Source organism: Melanostigma gelatinosum (assembly GCF_949748355.1).
Source record: "Melanostigma gelatinosum genome assembly, chromosome: 6".
In the NCBI taxonomy this organism is placed as follows: domain Eukaryota; kingdom Metazoa; phylum Chordata; class Actinopteri; order Perciformes; family Zoarcidae; genus Melanostigma; species Melanostigma gelatinosum.
Window position 1 is genome coordinate 15,671,380 of NC_136639.1, and position 19,089 is coordinate 15,690,468.

Genomic DNA, 19,089 nt, shown 5'->3' on the forward strand with positions numbered 1-19,089 from the left:
TGATCATTCTGATTATACATTTCAATATTTTTAAAAGCAGTCGGTCCAAGGTTGGTCTGCTGAATTGATTGCATTTATTAAAAAGATTAATTTAATTACATAAGCAGCATATATGAGAGTCAATCGTTTCCAACCTTTCCTTTCGGCTGAATAACATCTGTATTTTTCACAATGTGGAACAGAGCAACGTGGTGAAATAACAAACCCAGTGGTTCAGTTAACACTGTTCGGCCAACAATGTCACTGCCCTCTTACACTGATCCTGTAATCAAAGGCCTGCACCTGTACAAAACACTGTGTCTGCATAACACACATAACAGTTAAACAGTAGCAAAACCGAAGCCCTCCTTGTTGGCACTCCACACCAGGTTCAGTCATCCTCCATAACTCATCTCACCTTCGACGGTCAGGTCATCCCCCTCGCCTCCACAGTCAATCTGGGAGTTAAGTTTGACCCACACCTGTCCTTTAATGACCATATAAAACACCTGTGAAAAACCTCATTTTATCATCTCAAAAACATCTCCAAACTCCGCCCCACTTTAACCCTGTCAGATGCAGAGAAGCTCTTCCACGCCTTTATATCCTCAAGACTGGACTACTGCAACGCACTATTCACTGGGATCACTGCCAAGAACATCCAGAAGCTGCAATACATCCAAAACAGCGCTGCCAGGATCCTGATGAGAGTCCGGAAGTATGAGCACATAACACCCATTCTGCACTCCCTACACTGGCTCCCTGTCTCATTCCGGATTGATTACAAAGTCCTACTACTCACACATAAATGCATAAATGGACATGCACCTCCCTACCTACAAGATCTCATCACTCCCCAAATCTCCACCCGCACCCTCAGATCATCAAACAGCTCGCTCCTCCGGGTCCCCAGCACCAAGCTCCGCACCATGGGCGACCGGGCCTTTGGCTCGACAGCTCCACGCCTATGGAACAGTCTCCCTGACCATCTAAGGCAGGGATTCCCAAAGTGTGGTGCGTGCACCCCTGGGGGTGCGCGAGCTGCCTCTAGGGGGTGCGCGAGAGGAAAAATGTAATGGCGGTGCAGTCCTGTCTCCTAAAAATTACGTTCCCCCAAAACTAAAATGCATTCTCAATTACGTTTTACCACGAACGTATTTTCTCCCTGATTACGTTTGTGTTTGATGTACGTTTCTCATCAACATATCTTTGCCGTACTCTAGTCTTTATTATTTTTCTGTGATCTGCCTCGCCTCTACCCCGCCACCCACAAGTTATTGACCCGCGGCCTGTTCCGAGGGCTGAAGACCTGACGATCGGGTGCCTCACGGCGGGGGCGGCTGGAGACCTCGCGTCCCGGCGCCAACGGGTGAGCGCCGCCACTCGGAACCATAAAACCAAGTCCCGGATTTCACCCGGGGGATATTCTGGAGGTATTGTGACCGGGTGATGTGCCTCGTTGCTGGGGAGGTATGAGCCGAGAGTGGCGGGGTGTTATGGAGGTATATATTACAACTCGGTGTTGTTCCCGTGCGTGGATGAGCGCATTTCTGCCGAAGACAGGCGGCGTGTTGTGGTAGTATTCTGACCGCGTAATAGGGAGAAGGAGAGGCGGTGGTGGAGAGGGAAAATGTTAAAGAGATGGTGGCATATATGATTGGAGAGAGAGAAGCGAAAAAGTTGGACGTGATCCCGGTGTCCAACAACACTGTCGCGCGCATCGATGCTTTGTCCGAAGACATCCTGGCTACATTAGTCGGTCGCGTGAAGAATAGTGAGTTTTACTCTCTGCAAGTAGACGAGCCTACAGATGTGGCCAATCTGGCCAATCGTCCGTTACCTTCGTAACGTTAGGTCCGTTACCTTTTCGAAGGCACGGTGCAGGAAGAGTTTTTGTGTTTTTTATCTTGTAAACAAACGCCACGTGCGAGCAAACTGTTCTCTCATTCGTCCGATTTTTATGCGGCTGTTGCTTTTTTTTTTTTTTAAGGTGTGTGTGTGTGGGGGGGGGGGGGGGGGTGCGTGAACCCGGTCGGGATGTAGAAGGGGGTGCGTGGCCTAAAAAGTTTGGGAACCGCTGATCTAAGGGCAACACAGACACTGGTCTCTTTTAAGACTGGCCTAAAAACCTTTTTATTCAGGAAAGCCTTTCTGACCTAAGTCACTGTCAGTTATTTCTTTTGTGTTTCCGTTCATTCACTGGTTTTTTATTTTATTATAGTTTTTTTTATGTTTTAACTATGCTTTTTACTATATACTGGCTCTGTGGCACTGAGATTTTTAAAAAAAAATAATGAAAAGTGCGTTACAAATAAAATACATTTTTATTATTATTATAATATCACAAAGACACTTCAGTTCAGACAAAAGGCCAGGTGCACACACAGGAGGAATTAAACCAGAGACAAAAGACAGCAGCTCAGCTGCTACAGTAAACCTGTGTCACAGTGTCATCTTGTGTCGTCTTTAAGAATTGCAAGAATTACGAAAACATTTTCTGCAGTGGATTAATTGATAATGTAACCCACTTAGTATCTCGTGGTCGAGGACGAAGACGAGAATGATGAAGCTCCCAGGGGGCGCAGGGTGGCGAACAATGTTGTGAATGAAACCCATGTTGAGGAGAAAACTCAGGTGAACAGACTTAGGTCGAGGCGTTTAGCTCAATTCAAGCAATGTTTATTTGTAACAGAAGTATTATGTCCAGCAGTTAAACGTGCACGGACCAAAAGGTGCAAAAGTGAAACCTAAGAGCGCTTATACAGAGTACGCAGGCGTGTCATCTGGTTCTCCTTGTGGAGCCATTGGTCAAAATCAAAGCAGAGGCGGATTTGTTTCTAGCATTCAAATGGCCTGATGGAGCACTGGGCAACGTCACCCACAATGGCTCACGTCCGGGACCCGCCTTCTCTGGAACGTCAGTGTGTGTGAGATGTTGATGTACAGCATATTGTTAACACTTAAGTTGCAGAAAAAGGGTGCAATTCCAAACTACTTCGAAGTCTCTGTGTGAATAGATAAAAAGAGCTCTTCTCCTACTCTAAGATGGCAGTTTCCGCCCTAATCTGGTGGTTTAAGCAAGTGTTACTTTCAGGGCCACTGTATCTGTTTCTATCGTACGAGCGGGTGACGGAATGCCCCATTCGGCGTTTTTGACCTACTTACAGTGACCTCACAACTCCGCAATATAAGCTTTACAAGTATAGCGCATATTATTTAACAGTGAATGAATATATTTTATTTACAAATAGAAGAAGCCCACCAAGAAACGTGGGGGTGGCGATGATGATGAGGATGAGGCTCCCAAGAAGAAGCGAAAAGGGAGCCGAGTGAGGTCACCACACTCGGCTCTCAGCTATGGATCACACATCACCGCACTGAGCGTCCATCGATGGATCACACATCACACATCATCGATGGATCACACCTCACACATCATCGATGGATCACACATCACGGCACTGAGCGTCCATCGATGAGAACCGAGTGAGGTCACCACACTCGGCTCTCATGATGGCTCACACATCATCGCACTGAGCGTCCATCGATGGATCACACATCACACATCATCGATGTATCACACATCACGGCAGTGAGCGTCCATCGATGAGAACCGAGTGAACCGACTGAGCCTTCATTACATACGGCTTCACATGTATGTAGGTGCCCTTGCCTGGCAGGTCGGCTGGTGCTGCATCCACTTTCTTTTCCGCCATTTTTGTGGTGGACTGACTGACATTACACAATTGTAATTGTGGGCATTGTTGATTAATGTCCTCGTGGTCGAGGACGAAGACGAGAATGATGAAGCTCCCAGGGGGCGCAGGGTGGCGAACAAGAAGAAGCCCACCAAGAAACGTGGGGGTGGCGATGATGATGAGGCTCCCAAGAAGAAGCGAAAAGGGAGCCGAGTGAGGTCACCACACTCGGCTCTCAGCTATGTATCACACATCACGGCAGTGAGCGTCCATCGATGAGAACCTAGTGAACTGACTGAGCCTTCATTACATACGTCTTCACATGTATGTAGGTGCCCTTGCCTGGCAGGTCGGCTGGTGCTGCATCCACTTTCTTTTCCGCCATTTTTTGTGGTGGACTGACTGACATTACACAATTGTAATTGTGGGCATTGTTGATTAATGTCCTCGTGGTCAAGACGAGAATGATGAAGCTCCCAGGGGGCGCAGGGTGGCGAACAAGAAGAAGCCCACCAAGAAACGTGGGGTGGCGATGATGATGAGGATGAGGCTCCCAAGAAGAAGCGAAAAGGGAGCCGAGTGAGGTCACCACACTCGGCTCTCATCTATGGATCACACATCACACATCATCAATGTATCACTCATCAAGGCAGTGAGCGTCCATCGATGTATCACACATCACGGCAGTGAGCGTCCATCGATGAGAACCTAGTGAACCGACTGAGCCTTCATTACATACGGCTTCACATGTATGTAGGTGACCTTGCCTGGCAGGTCAGCTGGTGCTGCATCCACTTTCTTTTCCGCCATTTTTTGGTCCCGTAATTGCAGATGCTCGCTCATCATGGTCCTGTACTCCGATTGTGTCTTTTGGAGTCTCATTCGCTCATTTTCAGCCTGTTTGTTGACGCGTTTCCTCCAATTGTTCATATTTTCGAGAACATTTGTCACCCGGGCCTTGAATACTGATTCGTTCTTCTTTTCCTCTTCATATCTTTTAACGCATGCCTTTGTCGTGGGTTTGTCATCATCCATGTAATGTCTTTTAAACTTAATCATTATTTTTTGGAATTCTTTGTTGGTGCTAGTTTCATCAAAGAAATCCTCTATACGCGCCCTGAATTGCATGTAATCGTGCTGCACTGCTTGGATATCCTGCCTCAATTTTTTGTTCTCTGCATCGGAACTCCTCTGTCTGTCCTTATGAGTTGAAATGGTCAAGGTGAGCTTGGAGTTTACTGCCTTGGCCTCCTGCTTGGCCTCTTTCTCTTTTTTTAACTCGAGCTGCATTCTACTTATTTTAAACCCTTGGTCCTTTATCACATTACAGTTCAGGGCCTCTTTGGTTTTTAAAATTGCATATGAATTTTTCTCCTCCTGAAGACTGGATTGTACTTTTTTGAGGGACGGTTTTAAATAATGAAACTGTTTTTTCAGATCACAAATAGTCTTCTCATTTGTTTCACCAATCAGAATGAGATCCATGTTTTCCTTTTTTAGAAGATCCATGTCGAACAGCTCCTGAACTCTCTTGCACAGGATATGATTCTCTTCTCTCAGGTCATTGTTGACTATTTTCACCTTGTAGTATTCGCGTTTGAGGAGCCTTATCTCAGTGTTGGCTTTGTCTTCATTTCTGTTCTTCGCTTGCTGTAGTTCCATTACTTTATTCTTGTGGTTCACCTCTTTAGCCTGCCTTTCAGCCTCAGCCTCAAGCGATGATGTGTGAGCCATCGATGAGAACCGAGTGAGGTCACCACACTCGGCTCTCATGATGGCTCACACATCATCGCACTGAGCGTCCATCGATGGATCACACATCACACATCATCGATGTATCACACATCACAGCAGTGAGCGTCCATCGATGAGAACCGAGTGAACCGAGTGAACCGACTGAGCCTTCATTACATACGGCTTCACATGTATGTAGGTGCCCTTGCCTGGCAGGTCGGCTGGTGCTGCATCCACTTTCTTTTCCGCCATTTTTTGTGGTGGACTGACTGACATTACACAATTGTAATTGTGGGCATTGTTGATTAATGTCCTCGTGGTCGAGGACGAAGACGAGAATGATGAAGCTCCCAGGGGGCGCAGGGTGGCGAACAAGAAGAAGCCCACCAAGAAACGTGGGGGTGGCGATGATGATGAGGATGAGGCTCCCAAGAAGAAGCGAAAAGGGAGCCGAGTGAGGTCACCACACTCGGCTCTCAGCTATGTATCACACATCACGGCAGTGAGCGTCCATCGATGAGAACCTAGTGAACTGCATGTAATCGTGCTGCACTGCTTGGATATCCTGCCTCAATTTTTTGTTCTCTGCATCGGAACTCCTCTGTCTGTCCTTATGAGTTGAAATGGTCAAGGTGAGCTTGGAGTTTACTGCCTTGGCCTCCTGCTTGGCCTCTTTCTCTTTTTTTAACTCGAGCTGCATTCTACTTATTTTAAACCCATGGTCCTTTATCACATTACAGTTCAGGGCCTCTTTGGTTTTTAAAATTGCATATGAATTTTTCTCCTCCTGAAGACTGGATTGTACTTTTTTGAGGGACGGTTTTAAATAATGAATCTGTTTTTTCAGATCACAAATAGTCTTCTCATTTGTTTCACCAATCAGAATGAGATCCATGTTTTCCTTTTTTAGAAGATCCATGTCGAACAGCTCCTGAACTCTCTTGCACAGGATATGATTCTCTTCTCTCAGGTCATTGTTGACTATTTTCACCTTGTAGTATTCGCGTTTGAGGAGCCTTATCTCAGTGTTGGCTTTGTCTTCATTTCTGTTCTTCGCTTGCTGTAGTTCCATTACTTTATTCTTGTGGTTCACCTCTGCAGCCTGCCTTTCAGCCTCAGCCTCAAGCGATGATGTGTGAGCCATCGATGAGAACCGAGTGAGGTCACCACACTCGGCTCTCATGATGGCTCACACATCATCGCACTGAGCGTCCATCGATGGATCACACATCACACATCATCGATGTATCACACATCAAGGCAGTGAGCTTCCATCGATGTATCACACATCAAGGCAGTGAGCGTCCATCGATGTATCACACATCAAGGCAGTGAGCGTCCATCGATGTATCACACATCAAGGCAGTGAGCGTCCATCGATGTATCACACATCAAGGCAGTGAGCGTCCATCGATGTATCACACATCAAGGCAGTGAGCGTCCATCGATGTATCACACATCACGGCAGTGAGCGTCCATCGATGTATCACACATCAAGGCAGTGAGCGTCCATCGATGTATCACACATCACGGCAGTGAGCGTCCATCGATGTGAACCGACTGAGCCTTCATTACATACGGCTTCACATGTATGTAGGTGACCTTGCCTGGCAGGTCAGCTGGTGCTGCATCCACTTTCTTTTCCGCCATTTTTTGGTCCCGTAATTGCAGATGCTCGCTCATCATGGTCCTGTACTCCGATTGTGTCTTTTGGAGTTTTATTCGCTCATTTTCAGCCTGTTTGTTGACGCGTTTCCTCCAATTGTTCATATTTTCGAGAACATTTGTCATCCGGGCCTTGAATACTGATTCGTTCTTCTTTTCCTCTTCATATCTTTTAACACATGCCTTTGTCGTGGGTTTGACATCATCCATGTAATGTCTTTTAAACTTAATCATTATTTCTTGGAATTCTTTGTTGGTGCTAGTTTCATCAAAGCAATCCTCTATACGCGCCCTGAATTGCACGTAATCGTGCTGCACTGCTTGGATATCCTGCCTCAATTTTTTGTTCTCTGCATCGGAACTCCTCTGTCTGTCCTCATGAGTTGAAATGGTCATGGTGAGCTTGGAGTTTACTGCTTTGGCCTCCTGCTTGGCCTCTTTCTCTTTTTTTAACTCGAGCTGCATTCTACTTATTTTAAACCCTTGGTCCTTTATCACATTACAGTTCAGGGCCTCTTTGGTTTTTAAAATTGCATATGAATTTTTCTCCTCCTGAAGACTGGATTGTACTTTGTTGAGGGACGGTTTTAAATACTGAATCTGTTTTTGCAGATCACAAATAGTCTTCTCATTTGTTTCACCAATCAGAATGAGATCCATCTTTTCCTTTTTTAGAAGATCCATGTCTAACAGCTCCTCAAGTCTCTTGCACAGGTTATACTTCTCTACTTCCAGGTCATTGTTGATTCCTTTCAGCTTGTAGTAATAGCGTTTGAGGAGCCTCATCTCAGTGTTGGCTTTGTCTTCATTTCTGTTCTTCGTTTGCTCTAGTTCCATTACTTCATTCTTGTGGTTCACCTCTGCAGCCTGCCTTTCAGCCTCAAGCTGTTTTATTTCATATTTAAGAGTGGAAACTACCTCTTCCATTTGCTTTTGGTGGGTCACCTCCATCTCTCCCTTTTGCCTATTGAAGTCAGCTGTCATCTCCAACTTATCAGCTTCATGTGTGAGTGTTTGTTGAGCGACGGTTCTAGTGTGCATTTCCTCATTGCTCTCAAGCTGATATGTGTGCTTTGCGATCATCCTGCGCAGCTCTTCATCCCGAGCTACTATTGCGGATTCGTGTTCCGTAGTTTGCATTTCAAAATAAGCCAAATAATCTTGGGAGTTTTGGGATTTTGTGATTAATTCCTTATTGGCCAGTGCCAACTTTAACTCGAGGCCCTGGTTTATATCCTGCAGAGTTCTTACTTTTAGTTTAAGCTTGACCTCTTCAGATGATTCTAGTTTAATTTTGAGCTGATTTATATCAAGCCGAAAGAGTTGATTGTGATCCATATTGGAGTCCATTGTGATTGCTCGATTAGATCTGTGAAAATGTAGTAATAATGCAGGGACATGCAGACTATATGATTTCTGTGACTTCGAATTGAGTGTCATCACTGCCCTTATTCGTCATCACATTCCGTGAGTTCTGGAATGCTCTGCTCACGCCTTTATGACGTCATCGCATTCCGCTGGCGCAGCTGGTGCAACTTGCTGTGAAGTATTGTATTGTGTTAAAGATACCGGGTGTGTCCGGATGGCGTCATCGAACGTAAACCAGAAGTGACGTTTTCCCGTTCCCTGAACTTCCGACTTGCACGTGTGTTTACTAAACATGTGGACGATTGGGCCCTAAAAGTAATACTTTTACAAACACACGTATCGTTTGTTATCGGGTTGAAACATGGGGAAGCTGAATGTCGTGGTGTTGAGATACTTATCTCGAGATGACTTCCGAGTCCTCACAGCGGTAAGTAACGTTAGCTAGCTAGCTAACGTTAGCTAAGCTAACCGTTAACTGCTCGGTCCCAGCTGAGTTAGCCTCTGCTAGCTTGAGTTAGCCGGTGCATGTCACCGTTGCGGTGAGTGAAATGTCGTCAGTGTTGTCAGTGTAGAGTTGACAAAGGTTCACACTTTGACGCCCATCTTAAAACAATACTTGCTTGCCCATGGACCTTGAATAGGTAGTCGGTATTCCTCTTGTCCATACTGGCCCGGAGAGGAACCCTTCCTATTTCACTGTAGTGTTAACGTTACGTGATGGGGGACAACATCCTCAGTTCGCCTCATTCTGTGCCAAAACGTGTTCCAAACAGAGACTGTATATAAGTTAAGCTACAGATGAAGTTAGCTTAGCTCACAGTAGCGCTCCTCATGACAATTAAACTATCAGTCAAATGCCTCTTCGACGACATGTCATCATATTGTTACATTTAAAATCCCAGGCCATGCTCTCATCAAGCGGTGCTCATTTAATGTCAATTCAGCTCTGCAGCACTATTTCTGCTAGCAGGCTTGGATTTAAAGCGCTCTGATCTACTTCTGGTTCTTCATGTGAACGTTTCTGCACACAGGTTGAGATGGGGATGAAGAACCATGAGATTGTTCCAGTGAGTCTCCTGTCCTCCATAGCTAGCCTTAAACACGGCGGCTGCAACAAGGTTCTCAGAGAGCTTGTCAAACACAAACTCGTGGCCTATGAACGCTCCAAAGGTGAGAAAATACACAGGAATGCTCGCTGAACCTCACTAGTCTTGGTGGACATAGTACATTTGGGTCATAGTTGTAATGTGGCATGTGTGTGTGGATTTCAGCTGTGCAGGGTTACAGGCTGAACAATGGAGGATATGACTACTTGGCTCTGAAGACCTTGTGCGCCAGAGAAGTTCTCATCTCAGTTGGCAACCAGATAGGTGTGGGTAAAGAGTCGGGTAAGAAAAAAGTTGCATACGTAGTACATAGTCTGCATATGTTCACATAGCCACCTCTTTTTCTTGTACAAATCTCTGTAAAAATCAGGATAGAGGTTGTTGTTTTTACCCATAATAACCATGAAGAAATTCTGAGAAGTCTATCTGTAGTGTTTCAAAAGCCAGTAGTTCGTGCAACGTTTCCCTTGTTGTTGATGTAAATGACTTCTGTTCTCTGTCAGTTTCCCAGGCTGCTTGGACAATGTCAGAAACTCTCTTGTTCACAGAAATGATTGTTTGCGCTCACTTTCTGTAGATATATATATCGTGGCGAGTCCAAACGACGACCAGTACGCTCTGAAGCTTCACAGATTAGGTCGTACCTCCTTCAGGAACCTGAAGAACAAGAGAGATTACCACCAACACAGGAAGAACATGTCCTGGCTCTACCTCTCTCGCCTGTCTGCCATGAAGGAGTTTGCCTACATGAAGGTAATGGAACAAATCAGAGAAAGTTATGTGGACTAGAAAGAAAATGTCACCAGCAATTACTAAACTGTCTCCTAATGTTTCAGGCATTGTATGATCGGGGCTTTCCTGTTCCTAAACCTGTGGACTATAACAGACATGCTGTCGTGATGGAGCTCATCAATGGATATCCATTGTATGTAAACAAGCCATCCTTCTTTCTTGCTTTGTATTTTGCTTTAGTGATAGCAATAGCGCACACATCCTACTCTCTGTTCGTTGTGTAATTTAGAGTGTATTGTTGTCTTTCAGGTCTCAGGTGCATAAACTGGAGGATCCAGGTGCCCTGTACAATGAGTTCATGGAGCTCATAGTCAAACTGGCCAATCACGGCCTGATTCATGGAGACTTTAACGAGTTCAACCTGATGCTGGACGACCACGACCACATAACTATGATCGACTTCCCTCAAATGGTGTCCACCACACATTTTAATGCTGAATGGTTGGTGTCTGAGTTATACAATTGAAAATGAATGTACACGTACGATTATGAAACAGACATGAAGATGAATCCGTTGTTCACTTTTTCTAACTTTGATTATAGGTATTTTGACAGAGATGTCAAATGTATCAGAGATTTCTTTGCCAGACGATACAATTACGAAAGCGAGCTCTTCCCAACCTTCAAAGACATCAGGTAACTACGCATGGTTATGTTCAGTTGCAATAAAACTCCTGATGTACAAAGAAAGTTGTCTTGGTGTTCATTTCAGATGTGTGATGGAAAAACCTCATGTTGTCTGCTCTGTGTTATTTATTAAACAACTTGATTTTATTTACTTGTTCAACATTTTTCCAAGTGTTTACAAAAATCACATTTTGCATTGATAATTGTTTTATCTTATCGTTATTTGGAAAGCAAGTCTTACATGAACTTTTGTTGTAACTCTTTGTTCCTGCAGCCGCTCTTGTTCTCTGGATGTCGAAGTCTCAGCTAGCGGCTTCACCAAAGATCTGCAGAGAGATGCTGCATTGCTACACCCAGCTGGACCCGAGGGAGAGGAGGAGGACGATGATGATGAAGAGGAGAGCGACGATGAAGAGGAGGTAGAGAAAGAAGAAGAGAGTGTGGACATGGAGAAATATAAGCATGCAATGCTGGAACTGGAAGGTCTGAAAGTCAGCGACTCGCATGCAGAAGTCCAAAATGAAGAGAACATGAGTGAAAAGGGGGAAGAACAAAAAGAGACTGAGACGACATCTACTGCAAGAAGTGATGAAGAGCCAGATAAGGACTTGGTGGAAGAGTTGAATGAGGCAGTGGATGAGTGTCCAGAGCTGGCAGAACTTTCTGCCTCCAACAAAGAGTTCAAACCCTTCAGGTAAGCACAGTAGGACGTTATCATAATCAAACATGAAAAACATGTAAGATGACATAATGTTTGAATACGCCACACTGTGGTACCACCAAATCATTTTAGGTCTGTTCATACGAATTCCTGGTCGATAAATTTCAGATTATAAAATATAGCATCATTTGCATCAAATTTAGTAAGGATGTTTAAAAACATGCAAATTCTACCCTAACAGTGATTTACTGGTTTTTGTTGTGCCATAATAGCAGTTGGGTTTTTTGTGTGTTTTCTCCTGCAGAGACTCAGACAGTCTCCACATGGCAGACCACCGGAGGATGAGGACAGACAGTGAGGGTACAATGGGCAGCATAGGGGGCTGCTCCACAATACCACCGGTAAGAAAAACACAGACACACACACACACACACACACACACAGGGTCAAGGTGAGAGCGCCATACACTAATACAGTACCATTACACAATACAAACACTCTGAGGTGATCCCTGAATGTTTGGACACTTCACTAGGCGTAGCAATCCCAGTAATCAGTTTTGACAAGAGCTGAAATGTCCTGTAGGTGCTGCTGAAGAGCTTTCACATGGTGTTGCATTTTGTCAAAGAATTTGACGTTTGGCTCGAAGCAGATACAAAATGTCTACACACTGTTTTGCCTGCCTTGCAGAGACAGACAGTGAGTACATTCATCTGTAGTAACCAGCTGTCGTTATCTTTGTGTGTTCTGCAGGAGGTAGTCCGTCAGAAGGTGCGGACGCAGCTCGGCAAACAGCAGAAGGCTGCACAGAGGAGACGTCTGCAGAAAGGAGAAGCCAACTTGGTGACCAAATCCAGGAGAGAGAACCAAGAAAACATCACGTCTAGTCTGGATGGCGCCTCCTTCTGGGGATAACTGCAGAGACGGACAGACTGAATTTGCGTCAACATGTTTTTTTCTTTCTGGTTAACATGCATGCTGTATGGTCCCTCTGCTCCTTTTGTCTGAAGAGTTGAAAACAAGAACAACAACACAGCAAGAGTGTCTCTGCAACACCTCAACTGCTCCGTACTGCTTTGTGAAATACACGAAAACTGTGCATTCAGCAGATCACCACACATCAAGAAGACTATCTGTTTTTCTATCTGGACTGTAATTAACTACCATGTTAAGCGTACAGTGTAATTTAGATATCGACTCCTTATAATGAAGCTGTATGATTCATAATTAAACCATTCAAATCACCATTGATGTGTTTTTCTGTGTTTATTCAAAATAATGGTTTAAGAAGTGAGGAAATTTAAAACAATTTCTGACAGGACATCATATGCACCTGTGCATATCAACTTCATGATGGAAACAAAAGACAAACCTGTTAATTAACGTTTGCCATGAAAGAAGCATAGCTTTAGTTCATGCAGGACACGGAAGTCATACGCCCCCAGCTGTAACCAGCCGACAGCCAGACGATTGAATCATCGCTTCTCATCGGCCACACACCAATCACAGCCCACTCTCGCCTCAAGGAGGTTCATTTAAATGACTCCCTCCTCACTGATCCTTTCTACATCTATGCTATGACGGACATACTGCTTGCAAAGCTTTGCCTGCTCCACTCCAGCCTCCACCCTTTTTTAGATCGGAGTTCATTTAGCATAGCAAATGGTTGAAATGTATTCAAAGTTTACTTCGGGCTCATTCCTGTTAACCCGGGGGGGCTCCCAAACCATGGTGCTCCCTGTTTTGGCCTGGTAGCTGCTTGGCTAAATCCTCGGAGTATTTTAAGAGTGGAGCCACCAGCACCAAGTTTAGCTATTTCCATTTGCAATAAATGGTTAAAAATCTATGACGAGAGTGTTCCTGAATGAAGTGTATTATCAGGTTTATTTTGGGTATACTGCTGACTGGGTGACTAATGTGAGTGTGGCTTTAAGAATCAAACGGAATACAAGTTCATGAAAAGCTTCTGTTCTGTTCTCAACTCCCAAGGTTCAAAGATCTCCATACTATTATTGTAGTTTGAATAGGTCGCTATCTCCACCCTCCCAGCATCCAATCAGAAAAGTAGAGATTGATAAAAGCATGTGGCAACATACATGCTCCAAAACACACCAACACATTCAGCATGAAAAGGGCACGCATACGCCAACGCTCTGTGAGACGGACAGATGTCAAATAAGAGAAAGCAGAGGACTTAGGAGCTAGGAAACCACTTCTTTCTCAGAATTTGGTTCATTTATATGGAAGAGGCTTTCAGAGAGCGGGTGAATTCAGACTTTAACAAAGGGCATTCATATTGAAAAGGGTGAATGGAGCTCAGAGCCGGTGCTCCGTGGTCTCAAATTAGTGTGTGAAGTCAAAAGTATCCCACCCCCACACATCTTATACACTTCATGTTGGGTAGAATTGTCCCTAACATGGTGGGCACTGAGGGTATTTCATATAAAAAGAAGCATGAAGCAATATACCTTCCACAAATTAATATTATTCCTGTTCCTCAAGGTGGTACATTGTGCCATCTGTGGTTTAACTTGGCAACTTTGTGCAGGTCTTTAACTGACCGACTCTGTTCAGGGATTAGCCAGCTGCATGGCCTGAGGGGAGGGGCTCAGCATTCCAGCTCTGCACCTCTCTCTGTGTGTGTGTGTGTGTGTGTGTGTGTGTGTGTGTGTGTGTGTGTGTGTGTGTGTGTGTGTGTGTGTGTGTGTGTGTGTGTAGAAAGAGTGAGGGGCCCCCTGAGCTAATTGGCAGCGAGGGTGACAAAGGTGGTCCGCTTAAAAAAAGAAACCCTGGTGGGATGTTCACACAGGGGAGGAGGAGATGGGGAGAAAAGGAGAGTAGAGGGGCTTTCAGATTTTGAGTTCATTCCTCATGGTGTTCCCATCCTGAGCTGTGATGGCGGACGTGGCTGCTCATTTCTAGCGTCATGTGTGCTGTTGTTGATGGATCATTTTGATGAGAAAAGTGGACTGATTGTATTTGAGGCCACTGTGGAAGCAAACACTGGGTAAAGATGAGCGAAGTGGAGGAGAGCATCATGTCATACCTGTCACAGAGTGAGACTGACACCAGCACCAAAGACTGTGAGTAACTGAGGAGTTTCAACAGGAAATGGACATATCTTTTTGTTTTAGATAAAAGAATCAAATTGTTACAACTGTTGTAACCACTTGTTTTCTCATTACTTTGTTATATTGCTGCAAAGTATTCCTCCAACAAGTGTCAGTCTTTGTATCCCTGCTGCCATAGACTGAACTGCAGCCAATAGTTTGGCACAAAGTGAAGGACGCAGGAAACTTTTCAACTTTTTTCAGGGTCACAATAAGCTCAACGCGTTACAAAATGCTGATTTGTATAAGTTATGGGGTGCCACTTACAGCCGTTGATTCTATTTCAATAAACACTGTCTGGGAATGCTGATTTACAGATGTCTGGCTTCTATATTCATGTGAACATTTACACGTATTCTTACAGGTTTACTCAGAGCGAGACCAAAGAAACCTTGGGATGATAACACAGACGAGTTATCAAAATATTTTACAAATGAAAGTTCATCCGTCTTCCCTTTGACATGTGTCCTTGTTATATGTGTGCAGTGAATGTAGTGGCCATGCTCCATAACTTCTGGGAGCAGAGGCACACAGGTCGGTTGAATGGTTCCTCCAGTGAATCAGATGGTTCTGTTGGGGACGCAGCCATCCACACGGAGAGCTTGCTGCTGTACGAGTCTGCACCGTCCCCTGGTCCTCCATATGTCTGCTATGTCACCCTGCCAGGCGGAAGCTGCTTTGGTAACTATAAGGTGTGTCTATCATCATCTGGGCTGCCTGGCAGGTTGTCCTCCATGACGTTGGAAGTACACGTACTTGACCAAAAATAAACTACAAGTTAGCATTTTTTAAAGACATGATGCAGGTGATGTTTCTCTCTTGATGGTGACATTGCAGAGAGCGTGGAAGCATCAGTTGTAAATGTAATAACCAACACATCACTTAGTTTGTTATACTATATAAACGATTGGTGTGGCTGTAGTTTCAAATGAACTGTGCTTACATACATCGTAATAATACTGTTTAATCTGCAATTGCTTCTCTTCTTTTTGCTGCAGCAACACAGACTAGATCTCAACTAAATTATAAAAAAATAAAACAGCCCCTGGTTCACACAAACTGTTCATTTTCTGACCAAAAGTATTTGTTGTCGAACATCAACTTTCCCGTCAGGTAAGAGCTTACAAGCAACACTTGAAGGTCATTTAATGCAGATAAACACACAGTCACACACACTTTTAAGGTTTATTTAAATTTATGTTGTGCTGTTTAAATCCAACAATGCCTCTCTATGGGCTCACTGTGACCCAGACAGCAGCCCCCAGCTCAGAGAAGGCATGTGATTGGTCAACTGTGAATGCCTCTTATGTTCTAATCTCATTGATGAATTGAGGTCTGATCCCATGATTAGCTGTAATGAAGTGTAAAATCATCATCCTTTAACTAAGAGCGGGCGCCCATTTATAGACCGAACTTGTTCACTCAAATCAGTCAACCCCAGGCTCACATACATCAGCAGACCCATAAACCTCAGTTTGATGTGACAAGGTTTCACATCTTTTTTCTTTTTGCACTCTTTTTGGCATCTTAACCCTTTATGTTCATCATCTCCTCATCCGCAGGTGTGTGAGACTCAGGCAGAAGCTCGGAGGGATGCAGCTCGTGTGGCTCTGATGAACTCACTTGTGAACGAGCTGCCGTGTCGACGCATCAACCCTCAGTTCATCACTCACAGTTTGCAGCAGGCGGCCACAGACAGTGCTGTGAGTGTGAGCCGGTGCAAACGCGCGGTATTTCACTTTTATTATGAGAATGTAGTCGCAACATGAATGTTGACCTGCACCGTTGTCTCTGTAAAGGTCTCTATAGAAGATGCTTGTGATTCAAGCACCAGCATAGGAACCTACAGTGTGCTGCTCCGCTCCTACGTAGGAAAGACAATGCTGGAGTTTCAGGTAAAACATAAAGCCAAGGCCTATTTTTCTACTGTGCTCATAAATCATGTGGTAATTGCGTGAAATATCTATTTGCTTCAAAGGATTCAGGCTTTATGAAGGGGTACTTTGCCGCAGGGATCTGAAATTGTCTGTTTATAATTGGACCCCAATTAAAGCAGTATCATTTTACACAATAAGGAATTATTAAGACAAACATGACAAGAATGACAACCACTGGGGGGTTATTCCACCCTCCATTGTTATAATTACCCCCCCCCCCCCATAGAATAGTTTTGCTAATTTATTCCCATGCCAATATTTGTGTAAATAAGCAGAAGTCTGTAGAAAGGGGGTTATTAGCAGGAGGAAATAGGTCCATTATCATTCCTGCTAAAGAGATTCCCAGTAATATACACACCTCCATACATGCACACCTGTACATACACATGCACACAATGAAATGTATTCACACACATACATTAACATCTCTGCACACACAGCACCAGTGATGAGGTATTCGGCTGTCTGTGCTTCAGATCATCTCTACATGCAGTCAGTCCAGGAGGTGCTGGAAGTCATACAGAATCATAAATAAGTAGCTCAGGGTGGATGCAAAGCTGGAAACAGAGTAAACAGACCAGCAGATACAACATGGACTTCAACCCCAGACAACTTGTGTGTTATGCTTTCCATCTGGGTCTCATTAGGTCAATTTCAGTTCATGTATAGACTTTCTCTATTTAACACTAATGTCACCAGCTCTTAACACATGGCAGCTGGTCAGTTAGACAGCGTTTTATACATCAGGGTGAAACCTACCTGGTGCGTAAAGATTTACAACATCTTTTCAAACCAATCATCCACAGCTAAGCTGTGACCTCAAGAAATGCCCTCATAATATGTCATCTTTGTCAGACCTATGTACACAGAGCTGGATGTTTGGGTTTGTTATTCAAGTAATTACTCATGGATTGTACAAGTCTCTCTCTCTCTCTCACCCACTCGCTCCCCCTCTTGTTCCCTTTGTAGGAGATGATGACAATTTTCCAGTTGTTGCAGTGGAACGGGACACTGAAGGCTCTGAGGGAAAGGCAGTGCTCTCGACAGGTAAAGGTCATATCTCATCCCTGGTTTCAGCTAACTTTAACTAAAGCATCAGTGTGTATGCTGCTACAGTCTGATGATTGCTAATGTTCTTTCCTCCCCCTCAGAGTGTGATTTCCTATTACTCTCAGCGAGGACTTGACGAGTATATACGCAGCAGCATGGCTCTGGATTGGCTCGGACTGGAGCAGAGGTCACCGGGGCGACTTGGGGAGGAGCTGCAGGTGGCGCAGAGGGAGCTGGTGTTGGCTCACCGCAGAGGCATAGAGCTGCGCTTTTACAAGGAAAAGACAGAGATCCTCAGTTTGGCTCTGAGTCAAGCGTACGTTCACCACACACCTGAGGCCTTCAGCGAGGCGCTGAGTCACACACACAAGCAAGAACAACTTCCTTTACAAATATTATGCAGCCAGGACACAGAAGTCCATAACCCCGCCCTGCAGTCCTTCACCAACCCTCCATAAAAACACAAAGCAAACAGTCAAAACAGTCAAAACTCTCGCAAACACATATAGCCGCCGAACAGTCCTTCACCATGCTCATGGTAGACTTGTCTTTGACTAGATTGAAGCAGAAGGTAGAGGATGGACAGTAAAACGTGTCATTTGACTGTGTGGATGAGCTAAAACTCTGCCATCTACTAATCTCTGAGATTTTACATGTTTGCTAAAACCGAACATATTAAGCATTGTATTTTCTTCAGGTTTTCTGTGAACATAAGAGTTCTGTAATCACGAGAGTTACATTTTGTATAAACAATGTTTCAATGTTATTCACACTATTTTGTGATTATAAAATGTAAACATATGTGTAATGTATTTTCAAATTTAACCCCTACACCACACAAATGATTTCAATTCAGTGGCAGTACATTTAGCTGAACTGTAGCAGTGGCCATTTATCAATTTCTGTACAAAGAGCACTCTACTTAACAGCTTTTATGTATGTTCAATGATGTTGTCTTTTTGAGAGTATATTATGATACACAATATCCCCTGTATCTTAAAATGCAGGATTTTTAAACTATATATTTAGCCTATGAACTACTTCATCTACCAGCAATTTAATACTTCTCACTGCCTCCTGCTCTGTCTAGCATGTCATCTGGCGTGTCAATATCCTAAATGGAAATTACTTGCCAAGGCGATTCAGGATACTGACTGACTGTGTGACATGTTGGATGACGTGTTGGCTGGATGCTATGAATCAGACACTTTGTTATAATTCCGACACACATTTATTTGATAATGTCAAAGAGCAGCTGGATTGGAAATACAATCTGGGTTGAAAGAGATTTGGATGACTGGTCACGTCAACTGCAGCTGTAATTATAAGAACTAGCACATATGTTCCTTATGATAAAATGCA

General features: G+C 44.3%; 2 protein-coding genes across 3 annotated transcripts; both read left to right on the top strand.

Annotated features, from left to right (window-relative positions):
* The first annotated feature begins 1,110 nt into the window (after positions 1-1,110).
* On the top strand, positions 1,111-12,877 carry riok2 (RIO kinase 2 (yeast)). Of its 2 annotated transcripts, none has more exons than XM_079269872.1 (10): positions 1,111-1,348; positions 9,476-9,614; positions 9,716-9,832; positions 10,128-10,303; positions 10,387-10,475; positions 10,592-10,783; positions 10,886-10,978; positions 11,244-11,663; positions 11,935-12,031; positions 12,384-12,877. In XM_079269872.1, the coding sequence occupies exons 2-10, from the start codon at positions 9,482-9,484 to the stop codon at positions 12,543-12,545; spliced, it is 1,479 nt and encodes a 492-aa protein (XP_079125998.1). In that variant the 5' UTR covers positions 1,111-1,348; positions 9,476-9,481; the 3' UTR covers positions 12,546-12,877. The 2 variants fall into 2 exon arrangements, with proteins under 2 accessions (XP_079125998.1, XP_079125997.1); XM_079269871.1 differs by lacking the exon at positions 1,111-1,348 and adding an exon at positions 8,490-8,871.
* A 1,766-nt stretch (positions 12,878-14,643) lies between these two features.
* Positions 14,644-18,236, top strand: LOC306779140 (protein limb expression 1-like; the record flags this gene model as incomplete). The annotated part of the gene is made up of 6 exons (XM_079270931.1): positions 14,644-14,713; positions 15,227-15,432; positions 16,303-16,449; positions 16,540-16,635; positions 17,647-17,724; positions 17,829-18,236. The coding sequence occupies 6 exons, from the start codon at positions 14,644-14,646 to the stop codon at positions 18,183-18,185; spliced, it is 954 nt and encodes a 317-aa protein (XP_079127057.1). The 3' UTR covers positions 18,186-18,236.
* Positions 18,237-19,089: the final 853 nt, after the last annotated feature.